This window comes from Sturnira hondurensis, unplaced genomic scaffold (assembly GCF_014824575.4).
Source record: "Sturnira hondurensis isolate 20B ecotype Veracruz unplaced genomic scaffold, ASM1482457v3 Scaffold0011512, whole genome shotgun sequence".
Lineage (NCBI taxonomy): Eukaryota > Metazoa > Chordata > Mammalia > Chiroptera > Phyllostomidae > Sturnira > Sturnira hondurensis.
The window spans coordinates 1,525,901-1,552,193 of NW_028084143.1; the positions used below are offsets into that span (position 1 = coordinate 1,525,901).

Consider the following 26,293-nt stretch of genomic DNA (forward strand, 5'->3'; position numbering starts at 1 on the left):
CATTTGCGGTCCCTTCACTCCCCGAGCACCAGCCGGGAGCAGAGCAGGAGAGGCCGAGTGCGGTGTCGGGCTGGCGCCCCTACCTGGGGGAGGCCCTCCCGGGAGGAAGGGTGTGGCGTGGGGCAGGTGAGATGGGGTTCTCTTTCACCCCTGAGCTTGAAAGGCCCACTGTTCAAACCCAGGTGCCTAACAGACTGCTGGGTGTGATCCAGCCTTCAAGGAAAAACTCACCTCACAAAGCGCTGAGTGATGTGGTTGGGCGGGACAGAGCAGACCTGATCTGGAGAATGGGTTCCCCAGATCCTTTCCCTCCGCCCTGGATGGGATTGCCAGCCACTTAACACACAGTCTTATAAAAACAGTTTCTCTGTACCTCTGAGCAAGAGTGAGCGCCTGCACGGAGAGACATCTTTTAAATTCGTAGAATATAATCTTTGAGCATCCTGGCCAACAGGAAGAAACCCTCAGTGAAGTCGCCAGTTCTGGTGCTCCCTGCCTCCAGCCCTCAATGCGGGCAGGGGTGGCCCAGGAAACGCAGACGGGCCTTGCCCCTTCTTTCTCTTCCTGTTCATCTCCGTGTTCCTAGGTTGTGTCTGGGAAGATGCCGTGTGTACTGATGGCAGGTGCTTGTGTCCCTGAAGTGCGGTGATTTGGGTCCAAACGTGAGAAGGGGAGGGGCTCAGGCAGGGAGGGGCCACTGTGCATTTCATGGGCAAGGAGAAGTCGGAGCATCGAGTCATTTTAGAGAAGCACTTGCCAGATACCGAGGTTCTCGACACCGTGCAAAATCCAGAACCACTGATGTCAGAGTCACAAGGCTTACCTCGCGTCAAGCACCCCCGCTCTTCCTTAACTTTAAAGGAGAAGTCTGTTCTACGTCCAAACGCAGAAAACAACTCTCCAGCTGTGTGCTGGCAGGACATTTGAAAAACCTCTACAGGAAATGTCACCCTAGAATCTGAGATGGGCGCTACTCATGCAGACGGTATTTTGCAAGGACTGCTCTCTGAAAAACTGAAGACTGGTGGAAGGCTGGATTACCACGTTCGTGAGTTGTAAATATAAAAGTTGTGCACGGTTTGAAGAAGTACATCGTTGACAGTGAGGAAGAGTGGTGGGGTGGGTCCAAAGCGCTGTCCCTTTGGGGCACCTGCGCCCTAGAGGGAAGCGTGTGCACGGAGACACAGGCTCACGGCACACGCAAGCCCAGTGTCGTCTTTCACAGACGCTGCTGACATGGTGGACCCCCTTCTGCCCCAGCCTTCCTGACAGTCATGGAGGACTCAGCTGAGACATGAGCTCAGCAGGAGGGGACACAGGCACTCCCCCTTCTTGTCCGCATCGTCTTGGTCAGTCCTCTGCTGGCTGGCTCCCCAGCTCTTTCTGGTTTCACTTGCTATTTCTCACCTCTGGCTGCCCGAGGAGTGGTCCGCCATCTAAGTGGGAGACCATGCCATGGGAGGCCACACGCAGCTCAGGGCTGCCGTTTGGTCCTAGGGCTCCACCGTGAGTGGCCCAAGGCAACGTCAGGAGCTGCAGCCAAGCGTGCGTTGGCCAACTCGGGACTGCTCGAGGCGGGGTCATTCCCACTGGGCGGACACCTGCACGTGAATCGGAAGTAACCGCATTTTTGTTTCCGGGGACTCTGACCGAGAGCCACGCACTGTGTCTCTGGCTATCGAGCCCGACTACAGTTGTTAGTTGCTAATTCTTTTTTACAAAACAAAACAAAAAAATACAAGAGCACTGCCATCTACTTCCAAAGGGCAAGGGATTCTCTGTACGTATTACCCTCTCCTCTCCCCAGACTTCCAAATCCTAGGGACCTTGAAGAAATCTGTACGATTGTTCCCAAATTATTTCTAACTACTGTCTCTTCAAAAGGGACGGCTCACTGGGTCGCAGTGGTACTCCTCACGGACTGTGCCCTGGGGCCCCTCCCCTACGTCCTGTCAGCAAGGGGCCCGCCTGCCGCTCCGCCCACTGAGAAAATGGAGATGGGAAAAGTCTCAGAATTTGCCCAAATGTCATTCTCACAGTAAAGGATTCATTTTTTGGATTTGACCATAGTTTCAGCAGAACTCAAAGAACTGGACACAGCAATACCTATAAACCTTTTAATTCCAAAACCCTTTGAAGGGGTGTGCAGGTGCCCGGTGGCCCAGGGGAACTGCCGAGCCTGGGAGTGAGGGTGTGCCCTGTGTGGGGGAGCTGCCCCAATGCGGTGGGGCACCGGGTCCCTCCAAGACGCCACAAGGCCCTGCCTGGGCTGGGTGTTGCAGGGCTCTGTCACGGGGTGCTGCGGGCGTGACTGCGTGCACGGTCACCGGTTTATACTCACCTGACGTCGGCACGAATACTACAAAGCAGCGAGGTTGTCTGGACGCATGGAAGTAGCCTTGGTGCACTGGGCCACAGGCGGCACCATCCCCATGGCTGTTCATGGCTTTCTATGGTGACAGGGATGCGTCAGAGGCCAGTCCTTTAACATGCAGTTGTCGTATTTCCATCAGGGCGCAGGGTTATCTGTGTGCTCTGTCTAGCTGTTTTCGATGTTACACGGTTTTTGTGTGGACCTCAAATGCTCGGAAGTGTCTCATGCCGTCCTCGTTCGCAGCTCTGGGGCAGTGGGCGAGGAGGCCTGCATCCAGATGTGTGTTTTCCCATCATGGGAGACACTTTTTAAGAACCTGAGATAAAGTTATTCAGTTTTCTACAACAGCCCTCACATGTCCACAGAAAGGGCCTCATGTGGATGACAGTATTTGCTCTTTTCGGTCAGGGGGGAGCGGAAAGGAGGAAAAGGAAGGGGCAGCGGTGGGGGACTTGGTTTCCCCCAACCCAGGGGCGCTTCCCAGCCCTACTGCTCGTCCGAGGCGCTCTGCTGGGAAGCCGTGTCGTCCAGGCCCATGTCCTCCTGGCTGGCTCGCCTGCACATCACCCCAAGGCCCTCAGCCACGGCCTCAGCCAGACGGTGGCCTCGAAGCTGCCCTTGTTCGGCTTCGGTGGGTTCGCTCGGCTCAGAGAAGTGCTTCCGAAAAGAGAAAAGTGCTTCAGAAAAGAGAAGCAACGGCCCAGCAAACAGGTGTGGCCACTTCTGCCTGCCCCCCGACTGCTGCCCGTCCTCACCTACGGCCACCAGCCTTACAGGGAGAAGAGCCCGGGTTCCCAAGTAGGGCTGTGTCACAGAGCGCCCGAGGGCAGCCTTGGAGGACGGACGTAGGGTGTGGGGACTGTTCTCAGGTATTCTGGACATGCTGAAAAGATGACCTTGGGTAAAAGGTCATTTCTGTGCCTGGATCTCTCCAGTTTTGGTCAATGTCCCTTCACAGATGCTCAGCCCCCGTCACAAATCTAGGTCCTGCAGGTGGGGCCCCGAACGGCAACCCAGAGGCCTCTCTGTTCTGAGTGCATTCAGTGCTAAGGACCCAGTCCTCCTCACTGCAGAGAGGGGAGGAGAATTTGCCAGAATCCCAGAACCGCACCCACAGCCCGTGTCTTACACAGACTGGGGATGGGAGAAAGGGGCGATATTCTGCGCTTTTTCACAGAGGAAATGAGAAAAAGGGAAGTTGGTTTATACGTTTAGTGATCTAATTTGGTTACAATCCCGACGTAAAACCAGGCTCCTTGCTCATGACCCGTGTGATCCTGGGTCTCCAGGAAGCCCACCAGCCCCACCCTGAGGAGGCCCAGCCTTGTGCACCCAGGGCCTTGGGTAGTGGAGGGTGCTGCCATTGCCCCCATTGTGGGGGCATCTGCCTGGAGGGCCTGTCCCCTGGGGAGGAAAGGAAGGGCAGAGTTGGCTCCTTGGGCTCCGGTAACTGCGCCGGAACCAGAAATCTGCAGTCTGACATCCCAGTCTGCCTGGGCACCCCCATCAGCCCCCAGATAGGAGAGAACAGCTGGGTGAGCAGCACTCATCCGCCCCCTGCAACTCCAGGCGGGTGACAGGTCACTCGGGTGAAGCCCTCACAACCCCCCTTCTCCATGTTCGAGTGCGCATGAACGGGCGGCCGTTTCCGATGCTCTGAAACTGCAGCTGTGGACAGAAATCGGCGGTGACGGACTCCAGTGCTGATGGGTGCCCTGGCCTGTCCCTCTGGCAGTGTCGTGAAGAGACAATGAATTGGCGTGTGCCCCTGCTGTGCAGACCAGTGAGACCGTCCCCACATGCTGGGTTCGTGGCTCGGGGACAACTCCACTGAGCTCTTGCAGGAAATACCTGCCCGCGTGTCACTACCTAGGGGACGCACCAGCTCCAGAGTGTGGCCAGACCGTGTCCTGGCTCATTCCCTGTGGTCTGTCACTATGGAGAGGGTGCTGGGGTCGTCAGTCCAAAACCTACCCGTGCAGCCTGGCCGGCAGCCCTGGCTGAGGGGCCCATCACGATGTTGACGCTGCTGGAGGACTGGGTGTCGCTGGTGTTGCTCCCCTCCGCGGCGGACAGGCCCGAGATGACCAGGGCGCTGGAGAAGCTCCTCTTGCCAAACAGGAAGCTGAGGGTGGAGCTGGTGGACGAGCCCAGGCTGGACCTGATCAGCGCCTCGGCACGCTCGCGGACACTCAGGTGGCCTGTGGTGGCGACGGGCGGGGGCTGAGAGTGCAGGGACGCGGCTGAGGTGCGCAAGGAGAGCCGGCTGCCTGAGAGCCTGGGCGCCAGCCCGTGGGCCGATGTGGACGTCTGCAGGAAGGCCTGGTGGCTTTCTACGATTGGGCCGGACGAGCTCAAGGCAGGTGGCCTTTGGCTCAGCGCCCCGTGGGACTGGACGGACTGGCTCCTGGCCTTCCTCCTGCCTTTGGAAGGAATGGAACAGGTGGACACCAGGGTCAGAGTGTGCAAGGTGAGGTGGCAGCCCTCTCCGTCGGGCCTGGGGCACCCCGGGGGCCCACCGCCTTCAAGGCCGGGCCTGAGAGCTGGGAGCCCTGCTGAGGTCCCCACGGAGGCCTGGCGAGCCGCAGGGCTACAACCAGGGGGACAGCCAGGGTGACGGCTGCCCAGGACTTTCCTGGCTTTGACATTCAAGCAGCACAGTCCTGGGAGCCCGGGCCCCAGACACACCAGGACAACGGTGGGCGTGTGACTCACCCTCGTTGACCTAATCTGTTTTGTTTTTGTGTCAGAACCTGGGTTCCTATCCTCGTCCCCTAAGGGATGACAAGGGGAAAACACGCTGTTTGATCACTTTTCTTGCCTTAAAGAAAAGGGAAATAAGGAGTTGAGCCACATGCTCAGCCTCTGTTTTCTAGAAATGGTGTCCCCTGAGATCCAGGTCTTTAAGAGGAGGCCCTCCCAGGGCCCTGTGTGGCGGGTGTCACTGGCTTCCTGCTCCCTGTGGTACTGTCCCTCCCCCGGGCTCCCTGGTGGCCCCAGCCCTGGTGACACTGGTCCAGACGAGGCCATTTGCATGAAGGTGATGAGCAGCACTGCGGGTCTGGCCCGTCTGTGCCTCTGGACGGACCCCCTAAAGCGCGCGTTCACACGGGACCCTCCCGGGCAGTGCTCCAGCCTGGGCACAGGGGAGGAGCGGGTTCCTGCGAAGGCTGAATGGCTGCACTGACCCCCAGGGTGTAACTATAAGGCGCTGTGCGAAGGCAGTGGCTGCAGTTCTGCCGACTGCCTGATTGGGGTCTCCTGAAGCTGCCAGAATAGGCCCCCAGTCCATCAGGACGAGGGGGCAGAGGTGAGAGCCCACGAGGATCACACAGTCACTTTCTTACGAGCCACCTCACCCCACACGTCCGAGTCGCTAACTGTGCCTGGCGATTCTAAAATACCCTCCTGTGTCCAGAGACGAGCCCCCTGGGGAAAGGCAGGCCTTTCAGAAGGAGATCCTGAGGGGACAGGTGTTGACTTGGAGAAGCCAGGGGATCTTCACCCTGCTCCTGCCCACACTGGCTTAGAAGGGCCCTCACCTGGCATTGACCTTGGTGCCCTAAGACCACTGTGACATGGGCACCGTTTCCAGAGGCCGGGCACCGTTTCCAGAGGCCGGAGCTCCCCCACCCCCCTGGGGTGTGGGGGCCTCACCGGGGGCCACGCCCAGCTGAATGGTCCCTGCTGAAGAGCTGTGTCAGTCACTGTTGTAGAGGGAGAAAAGGGACCCTGACGAATGGGAACTGGGAACAGAGACGGGATTTGTTAGTTTATTCAGTTGGGCAAGGCCAAACATCTGCTTGTGATTTATACCGTCACGCCGACTGCTGCCCCCAAATGCCCGGCAGTCATGTGCAAGTCGGCGGTTCCGACGCTGGGGGAGGATCCCCGGGCTTGGTGGGGGGCCTGGCAGCAAATTCCAGAAAGAAAGGGACAAAGGCCCATCTGTGTGACACAGGGCAAGTCTCTGTTCTCTGCAGGAAGAGGCCACCTCCCTCAATCTCTTTGCTTCAGATTTTCCTGCTTTTTGTTGTTGTTGCTTGATTTTTAAAAAAATTAATTTTGCCAAAGGAATAAGTGAGCAAACCATGTTGAATGCATCTGTGCTACCGAGGATCAGTATTTTATAGTTTAACTTTGCAATTACTTCATGACCGAACGGCGAGGGTTTCCCGGGAAAACCTCCCCAGAACTCGGCTGCCAGGCCACAACGGACCCTCCGTGGTTTCTGCTCCCCTGGCTTCCAACGCCACTTGAGAGGCCGTGTGCAGACCCCCCTCTCCCCTGGGACTCCCATCAGCCACGGGCTCCTCGCAGCAAGCAGGTCACAGGCGCACCAGCTGGGTGAACCCATCCCAGGGGGATGCACACTGTTTACCGCAGTCTGCTCAGACCTCTGCCGCTGTCTGAGATGCTCTGGACCAGAGGCCTCGGCCCTAAGTGGGGGGACGTTCTTCACTGGACTCAGAGGAAAAAGTTTCTTTTGTTTGCTGACTTACTCCTCAGAAAGAGAGGAGGCCCCTCTCTATGTTGAGGCTGCTCTTGTGCCCCTCCAGCATTCTGAGAGCTGCCCCCTCCGCTGGGCTGCCCGACTCCAGCCCTCCTGTTCTGGACAGGCCACTGGGACAGAAGGGGCAGCGCCCAGCGCCCAGGCATTTCCCCATTCAGAACCAGCCTTGCAGTTTTTCATCTAGAAGGTCACTTGTGTGGTTTTTGAACTTATGTTTCTCATGCGACCGAAACTGTTAACTAAACAATGAGACGCCCCCTCCCCACCCTGGCCTGAGAGCCAGGCACGGGCCGTGGCCTCTGGAGGGACACTGCTCCGGGTCAGGCAGATGGCACCAGGCCCAGGGCAGGAGGCCTTTTCCCCTCTAAGCAGCTGAAACTACCACTGTGCCCCCTGCCTCTCTCTCTATCCGCCACTCTCTCCCCTTATTTTCCTTTCCCCTTTCCTCCTGTCGGTCTAATCATTTTTCTGTTCTGTCTACATCTATCTATTTTTCTACCATCTACCTATCTGCTCTTCTGTCAGGTCCCTTTCAATCATCCGTCACCTACCTCTCTGCCATGTTGCCCAGGTTTAGACAAACCCTTACTGTCTCGGTTAAACCCCGAGCCTGGCCCTGGGCACGTCCAGGAGGCCGGGACTGTCCTTGCTGGCTCGCTGGTGCAGGGCTGGCAGGTGGGGCCTGCGGGATGAGGCACCTAACGAGCCCTGGGGTGAGTGGGCTTTCAAGGGCAAGGCCAAGTACGACGTGCTGACTGGAACCAGAGCAGAGCACCTGTCTCTCCTGCACCCACCTGGCAAGTCCTCTGTGAGCCCTCAGGGTGGCCTCACCCAGCCCAGCCTGACTCCCCTCCCCCAGGGCAGCAGGGTTTTGGAACCTCATCCTTCCCCCGTCCAGCCGACCTCAGCAGGCCTTAGTTTCTATGTGATTCTGAACTTGAAATGCAGTCCCAGCTTGGACCGACCTGTCTCCCCATTCCCTCTTCTTCTGAGACGTGGATGGAGGAAGGTGAGAACTAGAGAGAAGCAGGAGGCTGTTTGTGCCGCGGCAAACATGGAGAGCAGTGGGACAGTGGGCACCGAGTGAGTGAGAGGTAAGAAAGGAGGAGGGGCTGCTGGACAGCCAGACGGAAAGACAGATGGCTGTCCGAGGTCACACACAGATGGGGAAAGAATGAAAGCTGCACCTGGCCGGTTTTTTCTGAGCAAAACCTACAGATTCAGGGCATTTGGGGCCCTCCTTCGTCCCAATACTGACAGCGTTGCTGGGACCATATATTAGCAGTGTGGGGCCCCACCGCACTCACCTGTGCTCCGTGTCCCTTCCTGGGGTGACCAGTGGTGGGCCCCCTCTTTTCTGGGCTGCTCGTTGCTGCTCTCCTGGCTGTCCCCAGTTGGGGCGCTGCCTCCGCCTGCGGATGGTGCACCCCCTCCATCCGCGTCCTCAATGTTGCCGCCACCACCACCACCGCGCTGGCCGGTGTGACAGTCCTTCCGCATTCTGTAATGGAGAAACGCGCTGGGATTCTCATCTGGACATGTCCACACCCTTAGTGCCGCCCACCCGTGTCTAAACCAGGGTGGGGCACACTGCAGGTGAGCTGCCCACCTGTGGTGCATGTGGAGAGAGGGGTCTCCGGGCCCAAATCCCGGTGTCCCACAAATGAGAACCCTGAACCAGGATGAGTAAGCTCCAGCCTCAACCTTCCAGACAAGCGTCAGCCTGGAGGCCTGAGAGAATCCATCCCGGCTAACCAGGGGCAGCACTGCAGCCAGGAGACCCTGTGATGGGCGCGGAACATCAGGGTCCTAAAGACCCAGAGGCTCAGCAGCTCTTCCAGAACCAAGCCAGGTGCTCGGCCTGTGGGCGGGGGAGGGGAACCCTGCTCCTGCTCCTGGAACAAGGGATCTCTTCGGTGACCCCTGGGAGAGCAGCTGGAATCATGTGAGAAAGCAGCGATGGCCAGGCCGTCCCCCCCAGAAGCCCAGCGTGCCCCACGCCGCCACCCCTCCCTGCGCCCAGGTGCAGGCCGTGGTATTGTGACCCACCTTAGCCACTTGGTTCGGAACCATGTCCGGATGCCCTCCAAAGTGACAGGTCCACACCAGACGTGCCTCAGCTGCCTGTGGGTCCCTAGGTAGGACGTGGTGAGGGGGGAGACGTACATGGGGTAGCCCAGGGGCTGGTCGCAGGAGGAGTTGATGAGGTTGCGCAGGACCTGCTTGTTGTTCTGGATGCTGCCGCGCTCCGGGTTGCGGTTGCGGAGGAATATGAGCTCCTGCTGCTGCCCCGCCCAGAGGCCTCGGACACATTCTTTGTTGACCTACATGTGGGGGAGGCGGGGGAGGATGGGAGGAAGGCAGATGGCGTGGGTGGGCGCTGTGTCTGCCCGTTTCACCTGCCGCGCATGAGCAGGGCCCTGGTGTGAACTCCTGCGGCTGCGACACTCGGCCCTGCAGCTCCCTCCGCCGCTGGGCAGAGCAGCGGGCCTACAGGGGGATGCGGGGATGTTTTCATGGGGAAACGTGGAGCAAACAGGAGGGAGCTTCGGTTTCAGCCCCGTGGTCTGAAGCTACACAAAAAGAAGAATCGCTGGCCCTGGCACGGTGGCTCTGCTGGTGGGAGCGTCCTCCCATACACCAAAGGGGCAAGGTTTCAATCCCCAGTCAGGGCGCATGCCTAGGTTTGGGGTTTGATCCCCAGTAGGGGCGGGCACCAGAGTCAACTGATCAACGTTTCTCTCCCATGGCCCTGGCCTGGGAGCACAGCCCAGCGCCCCTCTGACACTGTGTCTCTGAAAAGCTGAGGCAGCCACACACAGAGATGCCAGCGTGGGCACCCCACACGGCTCTGCTTCCTGTCGCACCCCCCCCCCCCCCCCGCGGAGGGGCGGGATGACCTNCCCCCCCCCCCCCGCAGCGGAGGGGCGGGATGACCTGGGAGGTGTGGCCACGCACCTTGATCACCTTGAAGCTCAGGAAGCTCCTGTGCAGCATGAGGACCTTGTACTCGTCGGCGCCCTCATCCGCCACGCGCCGCAGGGTCAGCAGCTCCTCCTTGTTGGCGAGCACGGCGCCCCTCCAGGCCGGGTCGCCCTCGTGGCAGATGACTACTTTCTTCTCAAAGGACTGGATGGCCTCGTAGAGGACCCCGGGGTCTTCATATTCGTCCGGGCAAGTGAACTGGTCCTGGGGAAGGACGGGAGCCCGGAGAGAGGAGGCTGGGGTGAGTCCACATCCTGTCCCACCCTCCCCACTCTTTCTCTAGACTCTGAGCTGGTGGAGGACACCCCCTTCTCCCACCGCTGGGCCGTGCCCAGGGACAGAGCTCCGTGGCCCAGGTTCTCAGGACTTCTCAGTATAACGTGGGCACTTCTGATATGTGATCTTCTCTGGCTGAGTCCCCGCCCCCCTCGTGGGGCAGACCGCCTCCTATCAGCTCTGGAGGGCAGACTGCTGCCGGCCACATGAAGACTCTCTGGGCGGCCTCTGCTCGGTCACCCAAGTAACACAGCCACTCACACACATCATGCCACACGGGGACTGTGGTTTTCAAAGCTGCTTTTCTTTCCTAATGTTTCAGGCTGATACTCTTTAAAGATTCTATTTATTTATTTTTAGAGAGAGGAGAAGGAAGGGAGAAAGAGAGGGAGAGAAACATCAGTGTGTGGTTGCCTCCCCCACACCCCGACTGGGGACCTGGCCCCCAACCCAGGCATGTGTTCTGGCTGGGAGTTAAAACTGGTGGCCCTCTGATTTGCAGGCTGGTGCTCATTCCGCTGAGCCACACCAGCCAGGGTCCATGCTGATACGTTATAAAAATGGACGTCTACCTGGTGAAGCTTCAGGGACATCCTGATGGCCGGAGCGACAACTTTGTGCAGCATGTCCATGTCGGCGAACACCCACTCATCTCGGGCTGTGACTCGGAAGTCGCCTTTGAAGAGGGCATGCAGGCCGTACAGGAAGGAGCCCAGGCTACGAGACAAAGTCCCAGGTCCAGCTCACTCACGTGGAATGAACAGTGTTCCGAATCCTGTCACCCTGCACCAGGGCCCAGGCTCCCACTTGCCGTATCACGAATGGCGTCTTTAGGCTGGTCTGGCAGGAAACGGAACATGGCCCCAGACTCACCCATTGCACCCAACACCTCACCTGAGCCCATACGGGACCCCTGTGACAACTAGTGGGATGGCCATCATCAGTCATTTTAAGAGTCACCAACACACTGGGCCTCCTGATGTGACAGCACAGATCCATGTGTGCGCATGCACATGTGTGGGCATGCATGTGCGTGCTTGTATGTGCTGGACAGAACCTCGCAGCCTCTGCCTCAGAGTGACGCTGCACCCCCAGCTGACACAGCAGCCATCAGGCAGGGGCTCAGTGACCCTCTGGCTGGACCGACTCCCGTTGGTGTTCTTTCTGGCTCCCGACCCAGCTCCCTGTTACAGGGTGACAGAGCCGTGGGCCACAGTACAGGTGAGAGGCTGGCCATTGGTACCTAAGCACAGAGTTCACAGCCTTCGTGGAAGGAGCCATTTTCTGGCTTGAGGCCCTGGCTGTGCCTGAAGAGCCGCCACCGGTGATGCCCCAGCTCGGCTGCCCCAGCTTGTGCCCATTTCAGCTTCTCCATCACACCTGGCAAGGCCACGGCAATTTGAGGGTGGCCAGTTGAAGCAAAGGCTGTTTTCCACCCCCTGCATCTTAGCTTTCTTGATTCACAGAGGAGTCTTCAGCTCTCCTCCCGCCGGAAGTGGTATACACCCCACTATGCCCAACTCTTCTTCAAAATCACAGAGCAGCTCACCCCAGTTACCACCTGCACCCTCACTCTGGCTCTCAACTGGTGGGAGATTTGCACCCTAGGGGACATTTGCCACTATCCAGAGACAGTTTTGGATGTCACAGCTTGTGGGGGGTTGCTATTGGCATCTAGTGGGGAGAAGCCAGGCAGGGGTGGGCATTGCTGCAATGCACAGGACAGCCCCCCCAACAAAGAACCATTCAACCCCAAATGCTAACAGTGCACTGTTGAGAAACTCTGCTCTTTTGGAAAATAAAAAAGAATCACTGATTTTAAGGATACAGATTTTAAGGATGGACAACAGACCTAGATTTAACTGATATAAGGATTCAGAGAGAAACAACTTTAATGCTGGGATAGTTTTTGTAGGACGAGCCCCAGAACAATGGGGACGAGCCCCAATGGGACCCCAGGACAATGACCCACTTGTTCATTTTAGTTAATTTCCGAGCAGGTCCGCAGGCCCTGTGTTTACAGATCCGCGGGGAAGGACCTTCGTTGCCGCGCGATGCCATGACTGGGAGCTTGCAGAACATGTGCGAACAATTAAGTGTGCTCTGCAGGCTGGGCTTCCCAAGCTTGCTGATCGATTAGTAACGCGGATACTTCCCGCGTCTGTGCTTGTTACCCAGGCCGGCACTCCAGGCTCAGGGAGCCCTCCCCTCGGGGACAGCAGCATGTCAGACAGGCTTCATTCCCCTCCACCGCACCCCCCACGCTGCGTGGAATCTGCCACTCTGTGCGCCTGGGCCCCGTAGCTCAGCCAAAACTGCCATTATTTGCAAATAGATCTTGCCATCAGAAAAATTAAAGAGAATTCATTGAGACGTTCATGTTTGTGATAAAGATCAGCAGAGGTGCCCAGAAGGAGATGGATATAAAAATATGGAAAAGGCGACAAGAAGGAAGATCTATTCAAAATCACAAAAGATATTTATTTTAAAAGTGGAATGATTACAAAGAGACCCCATATTATTAAATGATGTTCAGTTTTTCTCAAATTAACCTGTAAAATCAGTACACTCTCAACCAAAATTCCAACAGAGGCTTTTATAGACTGTGACCCTAAATTTTACCTGCAGAGGAAACGGGCAGGAACAGCATCCTGACAGAACCACAAAAGGTAAGAAAAAAGCGAAGGTAAACAGACTGGTCTAACAGACACCAAGATGGTGGACGACTCTCACAAACCAAACGGCCTAGTTTGGTTGGAAGAGCAGAGAAACCGGTCACACTTTAACAGAAGGGTAAACCGGAAGCCCACAGTTACCTATTGGAACGTAACACATGGCCAAAGCGGTACTTTAAGTTACTGGTGATATTAAGTAACTATGAGTGATTTATCCAACGATGCTGGACAATCAGCTATCCTTTGGGGAAACACTGGGTCCCTAGCTCTGCCTTGCATGAAGACACATTCTGTGTGGGTGTGCTGGGAGCCAGGGTGCCCTCCCACCCCTCCTGCCTCGAGCAGGTCCTGCTGGGTGGCCAAGGATGCAAGGCCCAGCTATTCCTGAGACTCTCTGCAGGGAGCATCTTAGGGGCATGAAGTGACATCACTCTCAGCTATAAAGCTCACTTCCTGGAAGTGAGTATTCCATGCTCTGTGCCCCCCACACCCCAGGCTTGGGGGCTGGAGAAGCCCCCCACAAGTAAGCTGTTGCTGTGTTGTGAGCAGTCAAGTCCTTTGCGTCTGACCCAGGCGTCTCTTGTCCTCTACCAGACTCCCTGACACCAACAAGGCAGCTGGTTAGCTAAGAAGTGGAGTAGAACCCAATCCCAAGACGGAGAGAAATGAAGCTAATGAAGTAGCAGAGAAAGAGAGAGGCTGGGATGTTTATACCCTGGAGCCACAAAAGCAGTTTTTAGAAAGACACAAAATCGAGAAACAGTAAAGTAAGAATTTTCAAAAGCTGTCATAAATAAATACCAGAAACGTATTCTGGTGCGTATCAATATCTTAAAGTGAGAATAGCTCCTAAACATCAGTAAGTGCCTCACAATAGCAGACCAAGCAGGTACGTGGGCAGGCAACTCACAGAAAAAAATGGAAGTGACCGATAAACACGGAAAAAGATCCTCACCCGCACTGCTAGTGATGGAAATACAAGTGGAAAGAAGGTGGACATGTCGGTTTTTCCCCAGGAGACTAGAAAAATTAGAAAGACAAAATGTCCCGCGGTAGTGAGGGAATGGCCCAGCGCTGTTGGACAGACTCCAAACCAGGGCCGTTTCTTTGGCGAGCACTCTAACTCTGCCTGTTAAACTTATGTCAAAAATTTTTCCTGCGCTCCGGAACTATTTTTTTCCCAAGCGAACCCATTTACTGAACCCTAGCATGTGAAATGCAGAGCACAGCTGTTGGGCTGAAGCAGAGGGGGACCCCAGTCCCCCGCAGGCTCCAGGCTCCCCCTTACACTGTGTGCTCCTTGCCCGTCCCCCACGACATATCCAAAAAGTCAGAACTTCACGGACTTCTCCTAAGCACGGCCTGGGGAAGCACGTACAATCAGTTATCCTTTGCAAGTCAATGACTGCAATGAAAATATGCTAAAGGATTTACCGCGGTGCGGGGCCTCTCAGGAAAGTGACCCAGCCCCGGGGAATCCAAGCCCCCCTGGAACACCACGAGCATTATTCCCAGATTTATCTCATCGCTGGGCTTAGAACGAGCAGAGCTGTCAAGGAGTATTAGGGACTGTTTGAAACAAAGGAAATCCCATCAAAACAAGGTTTAAAAAAGCAGCTGGTGAGCCTGGTGCTTAATCAGGGAAAAAATAAACACAGCCGACCAAGCAAGAAACACCTGGATAGAGACTACAGCGCCTTTGAAAAATATCTTAGGTAGGGACTGAAAGAGTGAATTCTGCGAAGCGTTTTGTTTGCAAGTGGTACAGAAAATCTGAAATTTCTAAAAGCAGCAAATTGATGAAAATAAAGCTCTCCTGCCCAGATGAGACGCATATTCAAACACTCATTTTGTGATTTTTTTAGTTACCCCCACCCCCCGCCCCCGAAGCCTTTCTCAAACAGTGCTGCCCATCTGCAGGGTAACAAGGAGCCAGGCCTTCCAGGTTCACAACGCCCACCAGTGGGCCTCCTGCCGGACGTTCAGCCGGTCATCACGTTTAGTCCCAGGTGGCCACAAGAAAGCTCACCTGGGTCTAGCCTGAGGCTGAGCCAGGTAGGAGGGCAGAGAGAGGCTGGGCGCCATCAGCTCCTTGCAAAGAGTTCCTACAACAGGTATTCACTCATTACTTAAGGGTTAGCACTTCTCACTTATGAAGCAAATCATAAAGTTCCGGGATGTGGGAGTGGGAAAAGTAGCTAATGTCACAAATTTGGCCCTCACTTCCCCTCTCAGTGACTCAAGGCTCTGCCTCCAGAAATGACGAGAAGTGTCAACCACACCATTGCAGCCTTACCCAAAGCTGAGGAAGCCTTTTTGAAGGGCCATGCGCCCTGACTCACAGTCGCCCCCTGCAGGACGGGCATTCAGAAACGGTCGACAGTCTCCCTGGACTCGTTCACCTGACCGCTGGTGGCTGTGGGGTTGTTTGATAAATACGCACGTGGGTTTTGCCCTTGAGAAGCTTCGAATCCAACCTAATAACAAACTCACTCACGTCAAATGTGAAAAGGATAGCAAAACTGCAACAGAGAAGTGCTAAAGAAAGCCCAAGTACGGGAGCAACCGGGGGGGGGGCGGGGGAGGCTAAAGAGAACTTTTTGTGTTCAGCTCCCTCGTTCTGCAAGATTTGTGGCCCAGACCATGCACTGAGTCTACCTGGAGAGCGTGTAAATCCTGGTGCATGGTCCTCCCACGGACATTCTGTGTAAATCCCGGTGCATGGTCCCCCCACGGACATTCTGTGTAAATCCCGGAGCGTGGTCCCCCCATGGACACGCTGGTAGAATTGGTCTGGACTGGGTGAGGGTCTGGGCCTCAAGAGGTTTAGAAGCCTTTCAGATTTTAACAAAACTAATCAAGGAGCTGCTGCTTCTTCTTTTTTTTAAAAAGATTTTTATGTATTTTTAGAGAGAGGGGAAGGAGGAAGAGAGAGAGGGAGAGAAGCATTGTTGTGAGAGAGAGACATCAGTCAATCGCCTCTCGTATGCGCCCCTTGACTGGGCACCGAACTCACAACCCAGGCACGTACCCTGACAGGGAATCTAACCAGGGACCTTTCACTTTGCAGGATGACACCCAATCAGCTGAGCCACAGCAGCCAGGGCTTTTTAAAATTTCTTTTAATCCTCACCCAAGAATGTTATTGATTTTAGAGAGAAAGGAAGGGAGTGGGGAAAGAGAGGGGCGGCGGAAAGAGAAATATCAATGTGACAGAGAAACACTGGTTGGTTGCTTCCTGTACGCACCCGATTCGGGATGGAACCCGCAATCTTCTGCTGTGCGGGATAACGCTCCAGCCAACCCGGCCACTCGGTCAGGGCTCAAGGAGCTTCTAATGGACAGCGGAGCTCAGAACATCTGGTCCCCAGTGGTAGGTACAAAGGAGATGTGTGTGAAACAGCCACCATTTGGGGGGTGAGAAGGTGACTGATGAAATTCCTAAGAGCCGCTGGCTCAGGGGCCAGGAGCCAGAGGCACCGCAGCTCAGGGCTTGGAGCTGCGTCCTCTGTGAACAAAAGGTCAAGAACTCTTTGTGAACCAGAGGTAAGACCGAGTGCCGGAAGGAGAGGGAGGCTGGAAGGGTCAGGAGAGAGCTTCAGTTTGTTTTCGTTCTTTCATAGGAGAAACTGGCTGTTTCCATACAGAGGGAGAAGGTCCAGGCGAAAGAGAGTCCGAGCCAGCAGAAGGGCCCCCTGTGAGTCACAGCCCCCCAGAAACACACAGAGTGGGGTAGGCTAGAGCAGGGATGTGGAAAACGGGGGGAAAGTAACATTTATGGAGCAAGAATTTCACTAGGCACTCGTAGGCATGGTTTCACTTAATCTTCCCAGCATGTCTGCCAGGCCCCTCATCACACACAACGCCCCAGAATCCCGGGGTTTGGGCTGTTCCACATTAGCGCCATTTCCCTCCCAACCACGCACAGGGGTCACGGCGGCCGCAAAGGCCCTGCCGCAGGCCCGCGGGATTTACCATGGGAGGGACTACCTGCAAGAAGGATAAGCAGTCCACAGGTAAAAGAAAATGGTTGAAAACAAATCNAAGGTCCAGGCGAAAGAGAGTCCGAGCAGAAGGGCCCCCCTGTGAGTCACAGCCCCCCAGAAACACACAGAGTGGGGTAGGCTAGAGCAGGGATGTGGAAAATGGGGGGAAAGTAACATTTATGGAGCAAGAATTTCACTAGGCACTCGTAGGCATGGTTTCACTTAATCTTCCCAGCAAGTCTGCCAGGCCCCTCATCACACACAACGCCCCAGAATCCCGGGGTTTGGGCTGTTCCACATTAGCGCCATTTCCCTCCCAACCACGCACAGGGGTCACGGCGGCCGCAAAGGCCCTGCCGCAGGCCCGTGGGATTTACCATGGGAGGGACTACCTGCAAGAAGGATAAGCAGTCCACAGGTAAAAGAAAATGGTTGAAAACAAATCAGTCAAACACAGAAAACATCGACGCCTGTCCCAGCCACCCCCCCCCCCCCCGGTTCCTGNCCCCCCCCCCCCCCCCCCGGTACCTGAGTACTGTGTTGTGTGCGGCGGTCCCCAGGGCTCTCCTCCCGAGGATGCACAGGGCGAAGGACAAGGTCACTAGGGCGGAGTCCTCATCACTGTCCAGGGTCTTTGGAGGCTGAAAGAGCAGAGGTGTCAATCAAGGGGCCACACAGGTGCCCACAGCACCACACGGAATTGAGAATGGAGAGTCCCGGGAGGCAGTTCAGGTCCGCGCATCCAGTCCTCGCTGGAGTGGCCGGGGGTCTGGAACTCTCTGCTTCCTGAAGTACAGTTTCCCTTGTGGCTGGTGACGCCAAGGAAACTTAAGCAAGGAAGCTACCACGTAGCGTACTGACCATGTGCCATGTGGATTTTGCACATGGCACATGAAGGTGAAGAAGATGGTCAGAAATTATAGTCCACAGACTGCCCACCTTCACACGGTCGGGGCCCACCTGGTCACGCTGTCCACCACCCAACAAGTATCAGCAGGTGGGGACAGTATCAGCAGGCGTTCTCCTTGCCGCACCTGAGGGGTGCAGGTGGCGCCACCTGCTCTTCTCACCACCTGCCTGTAATCACTCACGGGAAAGTCAAGGACTGGCCTGAGTCGTCGTTTGACTTGCCCTGGACAGGGGTGTGGCAGACTCCGCCCACGAGTGGATGCAGCTTTTGGCCCTGAGAAGGAAAGCCGGCCGCCTCCCTCCACTGGCCCCTCTCCCCTGTCCACTCCTCCTCGCCCGCCCTCCCGCGCTTCTTTGTATCGGCTGTCACTGTCCCCAGTGACCCTGTTTCCTGCCCAGGAGGCTGTGCTCGTCTCTGGACGGGGCCTCAGCACAGGAGCAAGGATGCACCAGAAACAACGCAGGAGTCGTGTGGGCCGTCGGATTGTTCACAGAATTTCATGTTCGCGATTCGGTTTGTGTGGTTGACCCCCTGGGTCTCACAGAGATGTCCTCTGTGCAGAACTCTCAGAAATCAGCTTCCAGCAAATAAGTTTTCAGAGCTTTAAAGCCATGCTAGGGGCTTACACCTGCGCTGACCCCAGCACAGAATACAGGGAAATAAAACCTCAAGGCTCCCTCACGAACGCTGTCAATTCTTAAATACATGTTTACCCAAATACTGATGTTTTCTCTCCCCTATGTTTTCTTACAGCACACCAGCGAGCACAGGAAAGAGATGGGCTGTACAATTTATCGTGGTTTTCAAACCTGCAGTCGTCCGACGGCTCCAGCCCGCGGCCCCGCCCCTACCTCCTGTCTTTTCTGCGCGCAGTACTGGATCCACTCGAGGTAGACGTTGCAGTAGCTGGCACGCGTGACGCCCTGGAGACATGGCACGTAGTCGTCATCGGTGTTCATGTTGAACGTCGCAAGGTCGCGCTCGATGTAATGCCACTTGGCAAAAGGCTGCAGGGACTTCAGCAGCGACTCGTTTTTGATCCAGGAGAGGAGCTTGGGGGATGTCACCATGTAGTAGATTATACTCTGCAGGGAGAAAGCAGGGTTTTGGGCCCTCGCAGCCACACCAAAGCCAGAAAGACTCGTTATTTATTGTATCTCCTGGAGCCAGCTGCTGTCAAAGAAGCAGGAGCCATGAGCTCGCTCACGCGGTGTCATGTGTATTTCCTGCTAGATTCAGTGGACAGAGCTCATTCCTAAGGGGCAGCGTGGGGGTGAGGGAAGTGTGAAGAGCAGACCTTCTGTGGGGAGAAAGGATGACAGCCAGCCCTCTCTGGGCTGAGAGACACATAGGACACATAGGAGATACCCGTTCAGGGTCAGGAACCGGGGAGGTAGGGAGGGGACGGGGCCCAAGGAAGTAAAAGCAGGGCCCCAAGCGGCAGACGCACTGATGATGCTCTTCCCACTGTTGTTTCGAGGTTTTAAACGAGACAGTGAATGTGAAGCACTCAGCACCTGGTGTGGCACGGGTACATGCACAAGAAATAACCACGGGCTGAGGGGACAGGCGACACCTAAGTCTATGGCGGTCGCCAGAGTGCGCGTCTCGTGTTCAGGAAGTGTGAATTCTGAATGTGCAGGGCTCTCTGCCGCCTTCCCACCCTTGGTAACATACAGCTTCGGGGAGCGTGACAGGGTAAGTGGCTGGGCCAAACGAAGCTACAAGCCAACAGGCTGTGACCCTGGCCAGAGTCAGCTCCTCAGCTGACAAGTACAAAGGGCAGAAAGAAATGCGGGCGGTCCGAACATCTGGCTCTAGCAAACCTCTGGTCTGGTTTTCCCCGGTAGGTCCTAATCCCACGCCCCAGAGAGGAATAATAAACAAATCGGAAGCAGAACGTTTACCTTTCCATTCATTGCTAAGGACGAATGAAAATAACCTCCGAAACGCTGAAGTCAGAATAGTTAACAAGGACCGTGACTGCCACAGGGTGAAACTCCTTCCTCTGATTTGGGCAGAACCCCTCAGTGTTGACTGCGGAGCAGAAACCCCCGCTCTGTGCTCAGTCTTCCTGTGCAAGGGGGCACGGTGCCCACCCCTCTCACCAGAGACACGGATACGACACTCAGTAAAGCAGATAAATAAGGACGGTGGGAACTGACAACGTAGACCCCGGTTCATGTTGGAGGCTGGACCCCTTCCGAATTAATTCACCCTATCTGCCTGTTCCAGCAGCAGTCTCCGGGTTCCTCATAGTAACTGTAGATCCGAGTGTCCTATCAGGCCAGGAAGGGGGCCTGGCAGGCAGACCGACCTGTCCCACGCGTCTGGTTCTTCTGCAAGGCGAGAGATAAGCCCATCTCCTTTCTACAAATGTCGGCAGAAACAAAGGCAGCAGGAATCCAGGCACCGCAGAGGGCGGGGGCCTGGCCTGAGAAAGGGTTTTAAACACAGATGAATGGAGGGGGAACGGGTGGGGGGGGCCTGGGGAGCCCTGAGTCCTGGAAGGAAATGATCTCAAATACACTCGTGGGGGGCTGGGGAACCGACTCAGTTTACTAGGACACTAAAAAAAAAATCCTTTTGTGCAAAGGAATTATTCTAAGCTTCTCTTTTTCATTTTCGTTTTGGACTTGCCTGTCCAGTGAAAAATAATGAAAGGAGTAAAACTGACCTCATGAAACTTAGAGCTGCGAAGGCAATTTTAGTCACCCAGGAATGAAGACCAAAGGAGAAGAGAGTTATTACTTTGCACCCTAGGGCACTCTTTCTTCCGTTCTAGCAGCCACTGGACACATCCGCAGCTGCCTTATCGGCGCTCCACCGGGGTGTACGTGCGGGTTCCGCGCAGCCCCTCGCCAAAGGGAAGGAAAGTGCCCGGTGCTGTCTTCAGATGTGGCCTCCCGTGAACAGGCCTATTGGTGCCCATGTGGCGTGAGTTACACTGTTCGGCCCCATCCGCCCCTGAGTCTCTGCCCTTCCTGGGTGCTGATCTGGAGTTCAGAGAATCTGTCTGCAGTGGTTCCCAAGCCTGGCTGTGCATTGAATCACTTAGGAAACATTTAAAACTACAGGTGCTTGGGCGTCACTCCAGGCTCACAGAATCAGAGTTTCGGGCAGGACAGGGAACTCTGCAATTACCCGACTTATGGGGAAGCCTGATGCCATGGGTCCGGCCCCACCCCGGCTCCTGAGCAGCGCCCTGCTGGGTGCGGAGGCACCGTTCTGTGCGCCTCTCCTGCCCCGCCTGACGCTCACGGGCTAACATCACCCCCTTTCTAGGGAAAATACACAGGGTTCGAGAGGGGGTGGGGTGGGGACCACGGTGAGCCAGCGCAGGGCTCCAGAAGGCAGACAAGGGGGCTGGCCCTGTTCTTGAGGCTACAGGATGTCTGGTGCCATCTGGCCTGTCTAGACCCCATCTGCTGGCCCCGGCTGCCTTCTCCAAAGGAAACTCTTGGCCACTTGCTTCATGGGATGGGTGGTCAGTCACCTTGACCTGTCGGCCCTGGACCCAGCCCTCCTGCAAGGGCCCCAGCTTGTGGCTACTTATGAGCTACAGGGGACACTCAAGGGATACTTCCTCTTCTTTTTGCAGGCGGTACCAGAGATAGCTGGTTGTCATTTAACATCTGTCTTCCCCTCTCCATGAACATGCAGTTTGTGTCTGGGTTCATGGCTGCCCAGGACACACATCCTGGACGCCCTCACAACTGGCACGGGACAACCTTCCGGCCGAGGGGAGACAGTGGGGCATACTGTGGCCACTTCGGGAAGTCCCTGAGGGGCAGCTGGTACAGGCTGTTTCTTGATCTTCATTTCTGTGTCCTTTCCTTCATCCATTTAAGAAAAAAGCACACTAAAAGTGGTGAAGCAGAGCTGCCCTCGTTTACACGTGACAGGGAGACAAGTGTCATGTGTGTGTGCCGCAGGTCTTCAGGACCCACTGCCAAGCCTAACGCCAGTGACATGCCAAGGTGGCCAGAGTTGACTGTGTTTTGCAAAACTTCCTGCAACCTCTCTTATAACGTCCGCAGAGCTGGGAGGCACGAGCCCACAGCCCCCTGAGCCCGATTTGCTTTCTGAACATCTCCCTCACTTTCTGGAAGGCTGGGCAACATAGCTATTGTTTCCTGGGAGGTCTGGGTGCAGAGCTCTGCATCCCTCCAGCCGCTGAGAATGAACCACCCTCCCGTGTCTTCAATACGCTACCGTGGAAACTGGTTCCACGAATCTTCCTCGGGCCCTCCCGTCAGTGTGATGAGAGTCACTCAACCTTCTGACTTCACAGCCTTGCCTCTGTTTCCTGCCAACGTCCGTCGGCAGTGACTGAAACACATGCTGGGCCCCCCATGGTAGCTCCCCCAAATTTCACCGTGTCCTCCTTTTCGCTGGTCAAATCCTGGACAGTCAGGCAGTTAGGTTTTGTTTTGTATGTTCTCATGGCTGCCGGACCACCCATCCCAGACTTGGCTCAAAGGGCATTTGGGGTCTCAGGTGATGAGTGTCCTCATTTTCAGTGGCTTTAAACTGTGGAGCCTCTGAGGACCGTCCCGAACTGCCCCCCTCCCCCCTACAGTGCTCCCGCAGCACAGGCGCCACCACAGGGACTTTCTGAGCCGCGGCAGACCTTGCGGGGCCCTTCCCCTCAGCAAACACCTCCACCTGGATGTCACTCTGCGCCCTTGGCCAACTGCTGCCTGTTCTCCAGGACACTCACTCCAAACCAGCCAGTTTTCTGAGTGGAGTATGCACTGGGCGGCTAGGGGTACGAGCAAGTAAGAAATCCATGACCAGTCTTTACAGGAGTGAAGAGAAAATGCTCTCGTAGCTATATTTTTTTAGTTTAGTTTAGCTTAAAAAGTAATGCCGGTAATTCTAAAGTGGGAATTCGCTGAGCATCCACATTGACACTCACACAAACACGGCTTGGTCATGTTTTCAGGGTGTTGCAGTCGCTCATGAGCAGCATAACCTGTGTTGTGCGGGAATTGAGGGAACAGACCTGGGCAGGAAAGCCAACTGCCCATCGGAACACGGCTCTGGGGCGAACCAGAGGCTAAACCGCAGAACCGGGGGTGCCCGCACTTAGCTGAGCCTCGGGTGTGGAAGCTGAGCTTCAAAATCTAGCTCTCCACCGAGCGCTTCGGAGCGTCCTGAGCCCACCTGACACTGGGACTCAGACCGGGGTCTGGGCCCGAGTGGTACCTTGACGTAGTATCGGATGAGGAGCCGGCGCAGGTCGTACACCTGCAGCATGGTGGCCGCGTTGTTGTCGATGATGCTGTAGCCCTCCAGGATGTACTGCGTCCGCGTGATCTCCCAGGTCAGCCAGCGGAGGTTGAAGGCCGCGTTGCAGGACAGCAGGTGGGGCAGGTGGCCCGGCTTGCAGCAGCAGCAGCCCCTGTCGTCCTCGTCACCCTCCGTGATGGCCTCCACCTCTCTCTGCTGGCAGTAGGTTCCTGGCAGAGCACATGCGTGGGGGCGTTAAAGCGAGAAGCCAGAGGGAAACGAGTGTTTAGAAGGGAATCCTGTACTGGGTGGGGGGAGGCGCTGAACAGGCTCGGGGTCGGGGGTTTGTTCAATTCTCGGTGCAGACAGAACCCACACGTGAGCCACGATTCCGTGATCATGAACCCTGTTATTCACTCGTGTCATTCAGATTCTCTTCTCCCCTCATTTTTTCTGCTTTTTTTCATACCCACAAACTTCTGTTATATGCGGGAGATTGCTGTTATTAGTGTTGACAGTCTGGGCTTTTTTGTCCTCCTCTAGAGAGAGTTACGTTCTGCTAAGCAGTTAATTTCTTTGCCCATCAGCTTGATCCTTTTGAAACTAATCGTTTTAATTTCTGTTAGAGCTGACTTACGATATCCTATTCATTTAGCAGGTGCACAACACAGTGACTGGACATGGATGCAAGGGACGCAGCGACTCCCCTGATGAGTCTCGTGCCCACTGGATGCCAGACATAGTTATCACAATGTTCTCGACTATCGGCACCTTGCTGTGCCTCGCCTCCCTGTGGCCATTTCACAACTGGCAATTTGTACTTCTTAATCCTTTCCACTTCTTTTTGGCCAACATCCTGACTCAGCTCCCAGTTTGCAGCTTGTTTTTGATCTGTGGCTGGGAGTGTCTGGAACAGCCCTATTCTGGGGTGACGATATCCCTCCTGCCAAAGCTGGGCCTTTCTGGGGTCCCAGTTGAATTCCTGGGATGATTGACAAGGCACCCCCACTCTCAGCACTGGCCGGCCTCCATCCTCTCTGTCTGCTTACAGCGCCCCAGGCCTTGGCTGCACACAGGTAGGTTAATGCCCCTCCGGTCACGACAGGGGACCCCTGTACTGGTCTCTGCAGCTCCTGCCCTGAGAAATTCACTCCTGTCTGGGAGGTGCCCTGACCCACTAGGGCCAGCTCCCTGAGCTCCCAGCACTCCGCTCCTCGTCCCCAGGGCGGCCAGACCAGGCCCTCCGCTTGGGCTCCATCTTCCTGTGCTGCAGATGAGACAGCGCCTCCCGGGAGAAAAGGGGCAAGGACGCAGCTTGCGGTGCGTGTTTTCCTCTGCTCACTGAGCAGAGCCTCACACTCTCCGTTGCCCAGTATCTGAGAACAGTGGATTACTCTGTGTTCCCAGTTTGGGAACTGCTTTGTGGCAGGAAGGATAATTGGTTATTCGGTCACGGCCAACTTCAGAGTAAGTCTCTGAGCCCTTCCCTGTGTCTTTGGAGACAACTCAAACACGAAACCTTCCTCTCCACTCACTTCCACAGGAGCCCCTTTTCGGGGTGCCCCATGTTATTCTTCACAGTGTCTGGTACTTCAAAGCGGTTGGTGGAATGACTGAATGAATGACTTGATGATCAAAAGAAAGAATTCTTATGCAGTTCATTGTACACAAGGCAACAGGCTCCTACTAAGAAAATGCATGGCAAAGGCAACTTACGGTATTACATTCCATGCAGAGGCCGATGAGGAAAGGCAATGTTGAAACTAAGCCCTCTGTAGAACCATGAGCGAGATGCTCTTACCAGACCGGAAGTGGGAAACTACAACCTTCAAACGGTAATATACACCCAGAACCGTTAGGATAACGGTCCACACACTAAGAGTCCAGACCAGGGAAGGGAAAGCCAGCAGGCTGTGCAGCGCAGTGCAGCAGTGAAGGGCTGATCCCAGTCTTACGGTTCCGTGTGTCTTTCTCGGGCTCTGGGTCTTAGCAGAAAGCAACTCTTTTTATTTTTTTAAGATTTTATTTTTAGAGAAGGGAAGGGAGGGAGGGAGAGAGAGAGAGAAACATCAGTGTGTGGTTGCCTCTTGAGTGGCCCCCACTGGAAACCTGACCTGCAACCCAGGCATGTGCCCTGACTGGGAATGGAACCTGCGATCCTTTGGTTCACAGCCTGCACTCAATCCACTGAGCTATGCCAGCCGGGGCTGGAAAGCACTCTCTCTTCAACATTGCAAGGGTCTCTTGGCTCCTGCAATATGAAACCTTCACTCCCTCTGGGACAGTGGTATAGAAATACACAGGTGAAGTGAGAGCAGTGAGGAACTCTGACCATGTGTGCTGGGCACCTAGAGTGACCAGTGACCGCCGAGTCCTCAGTGACCTGCCCACAGGGACCAGGCCTGCAGGCACTGGGCTCCATGGATGCGGAGCCACCTCAGGACCCCCAAGTGGCACCCACGGCACCAGTTTGCAGCGAATCAACAATGTGATTTAGGAAGAAATTCTCTTTCCACGGAAGGAGCAAGGCAGTTCTCAGAAACAAACTGCACGGGGAGAAGCACAACGGGGTGACCTTCACTCAGGTCACCTGGCAGCACTGGCGCAGCGTTAAAGGACAGGCCTGGCTGGAACGTCCCAGCTGCTTCTAGTTCCCCCCCTCCCCCTCCTCTCCATCCAGCCGCCCCACGGATCTCGTCGGCTGCATGCCACGGCTGTTGTGGTTTCCCTTCCATAGAACACACTGGGAAAAGTGTGTCTGTGCCCAGGGGTGCACTAGATGACACGGCGTTCGGGCGGCTGCCTTCCAAGTGAAATGAGCTGCTGCCACCCCCTGGGAGGCCCCCTGGGCATGCACGGAGGGCGGGGGCAACAGCTGGCCACGAGGGACTGGTAGGCCTGACAGAGACGTCAGGGACACCAAAGGGTTTTCATAGTCAGCAATCCAAGCAGGGCTGCACACCTTCTCTTGGGAACAAAGGATTCACAGTCCGGACGGAGCACATTGTAGAAAAGTATAAAAATAACAAAACCGCATTATTTCTGCATATGCACTCATTTTGCTGTTCCAATGCAAATCAAGGCTCAGATGCTGCTCAGACAGGCTCAGAGGACCGAGGGCGTATGCCCCCCATGGGAACACCGAGGGTCAGCGCCCTGCCTGGTGACCTTCAGCACCGCTTCTGGAGATAAGCGTGGGTGAGCCGGCTGGCTGGCTCTGTCCCGTGTTTTCCCCGAAATGACATCGTTTAGGTTGCTATGTTTTCACGGTCTCCGTCAGTGGGGCACAGAGGCATGCGATAAATATCTTCAGAATAAATTTTGAGAGAACCTTGGGTT

The 26,293-nt window shown here is 55.7% G+C and overlaps 1 protein-coding gene across 1 annotated transcript in view; it reads right to left on the reverse strand.

Moving 5' to 3' along the window:
- Positions 1–2,416: 2,416 nt before the first annotated feature.
- Positions 2,417–26,293, reverse strand: part of PCNX2 (pecanex 2) — a 201,457-nt gene continuing 177,580 nt past the window's right edge. Inside the window, exons 26-34 of the mRNA XM_037060255.1 lie at positions 22,931–23,184; positions 18,571–18,804; positions 17,338–17,450; positions 10,721–10,865; positions 9,846–10,076; positions 8,937–9,211; positions 8,195–8,388; positions 4,349–4,797; positions 2,417–3,031 (exon numbers count right to left, since the gene is read on the reverse strand). Of these exons, the coding sequence (XP_036916150.1) occupies positions 2,861–3,031; positions 4,349–4,797; positions 8,195–8,388; positions 8,937–9,211; positions 9,846–10,076; positions 10,721–10,865; positions 17,338–17,450; positions 18,571–18,804; positions 22,931–23,184 (2,066 nt within the window). The 3' untranslated portion in view covers positions 2,417–2,860. The remainder of the gene's footprint in view (positions 3,032–4,348; positions 4,798–8,194; positions 8,389–8,936; positions 9,212–9,845; positions 10,077–10,720; positions 10,866–17,337; positions 17,451–18,570; positions 18,805–22,930; positions 23,185–26,293) is intronic.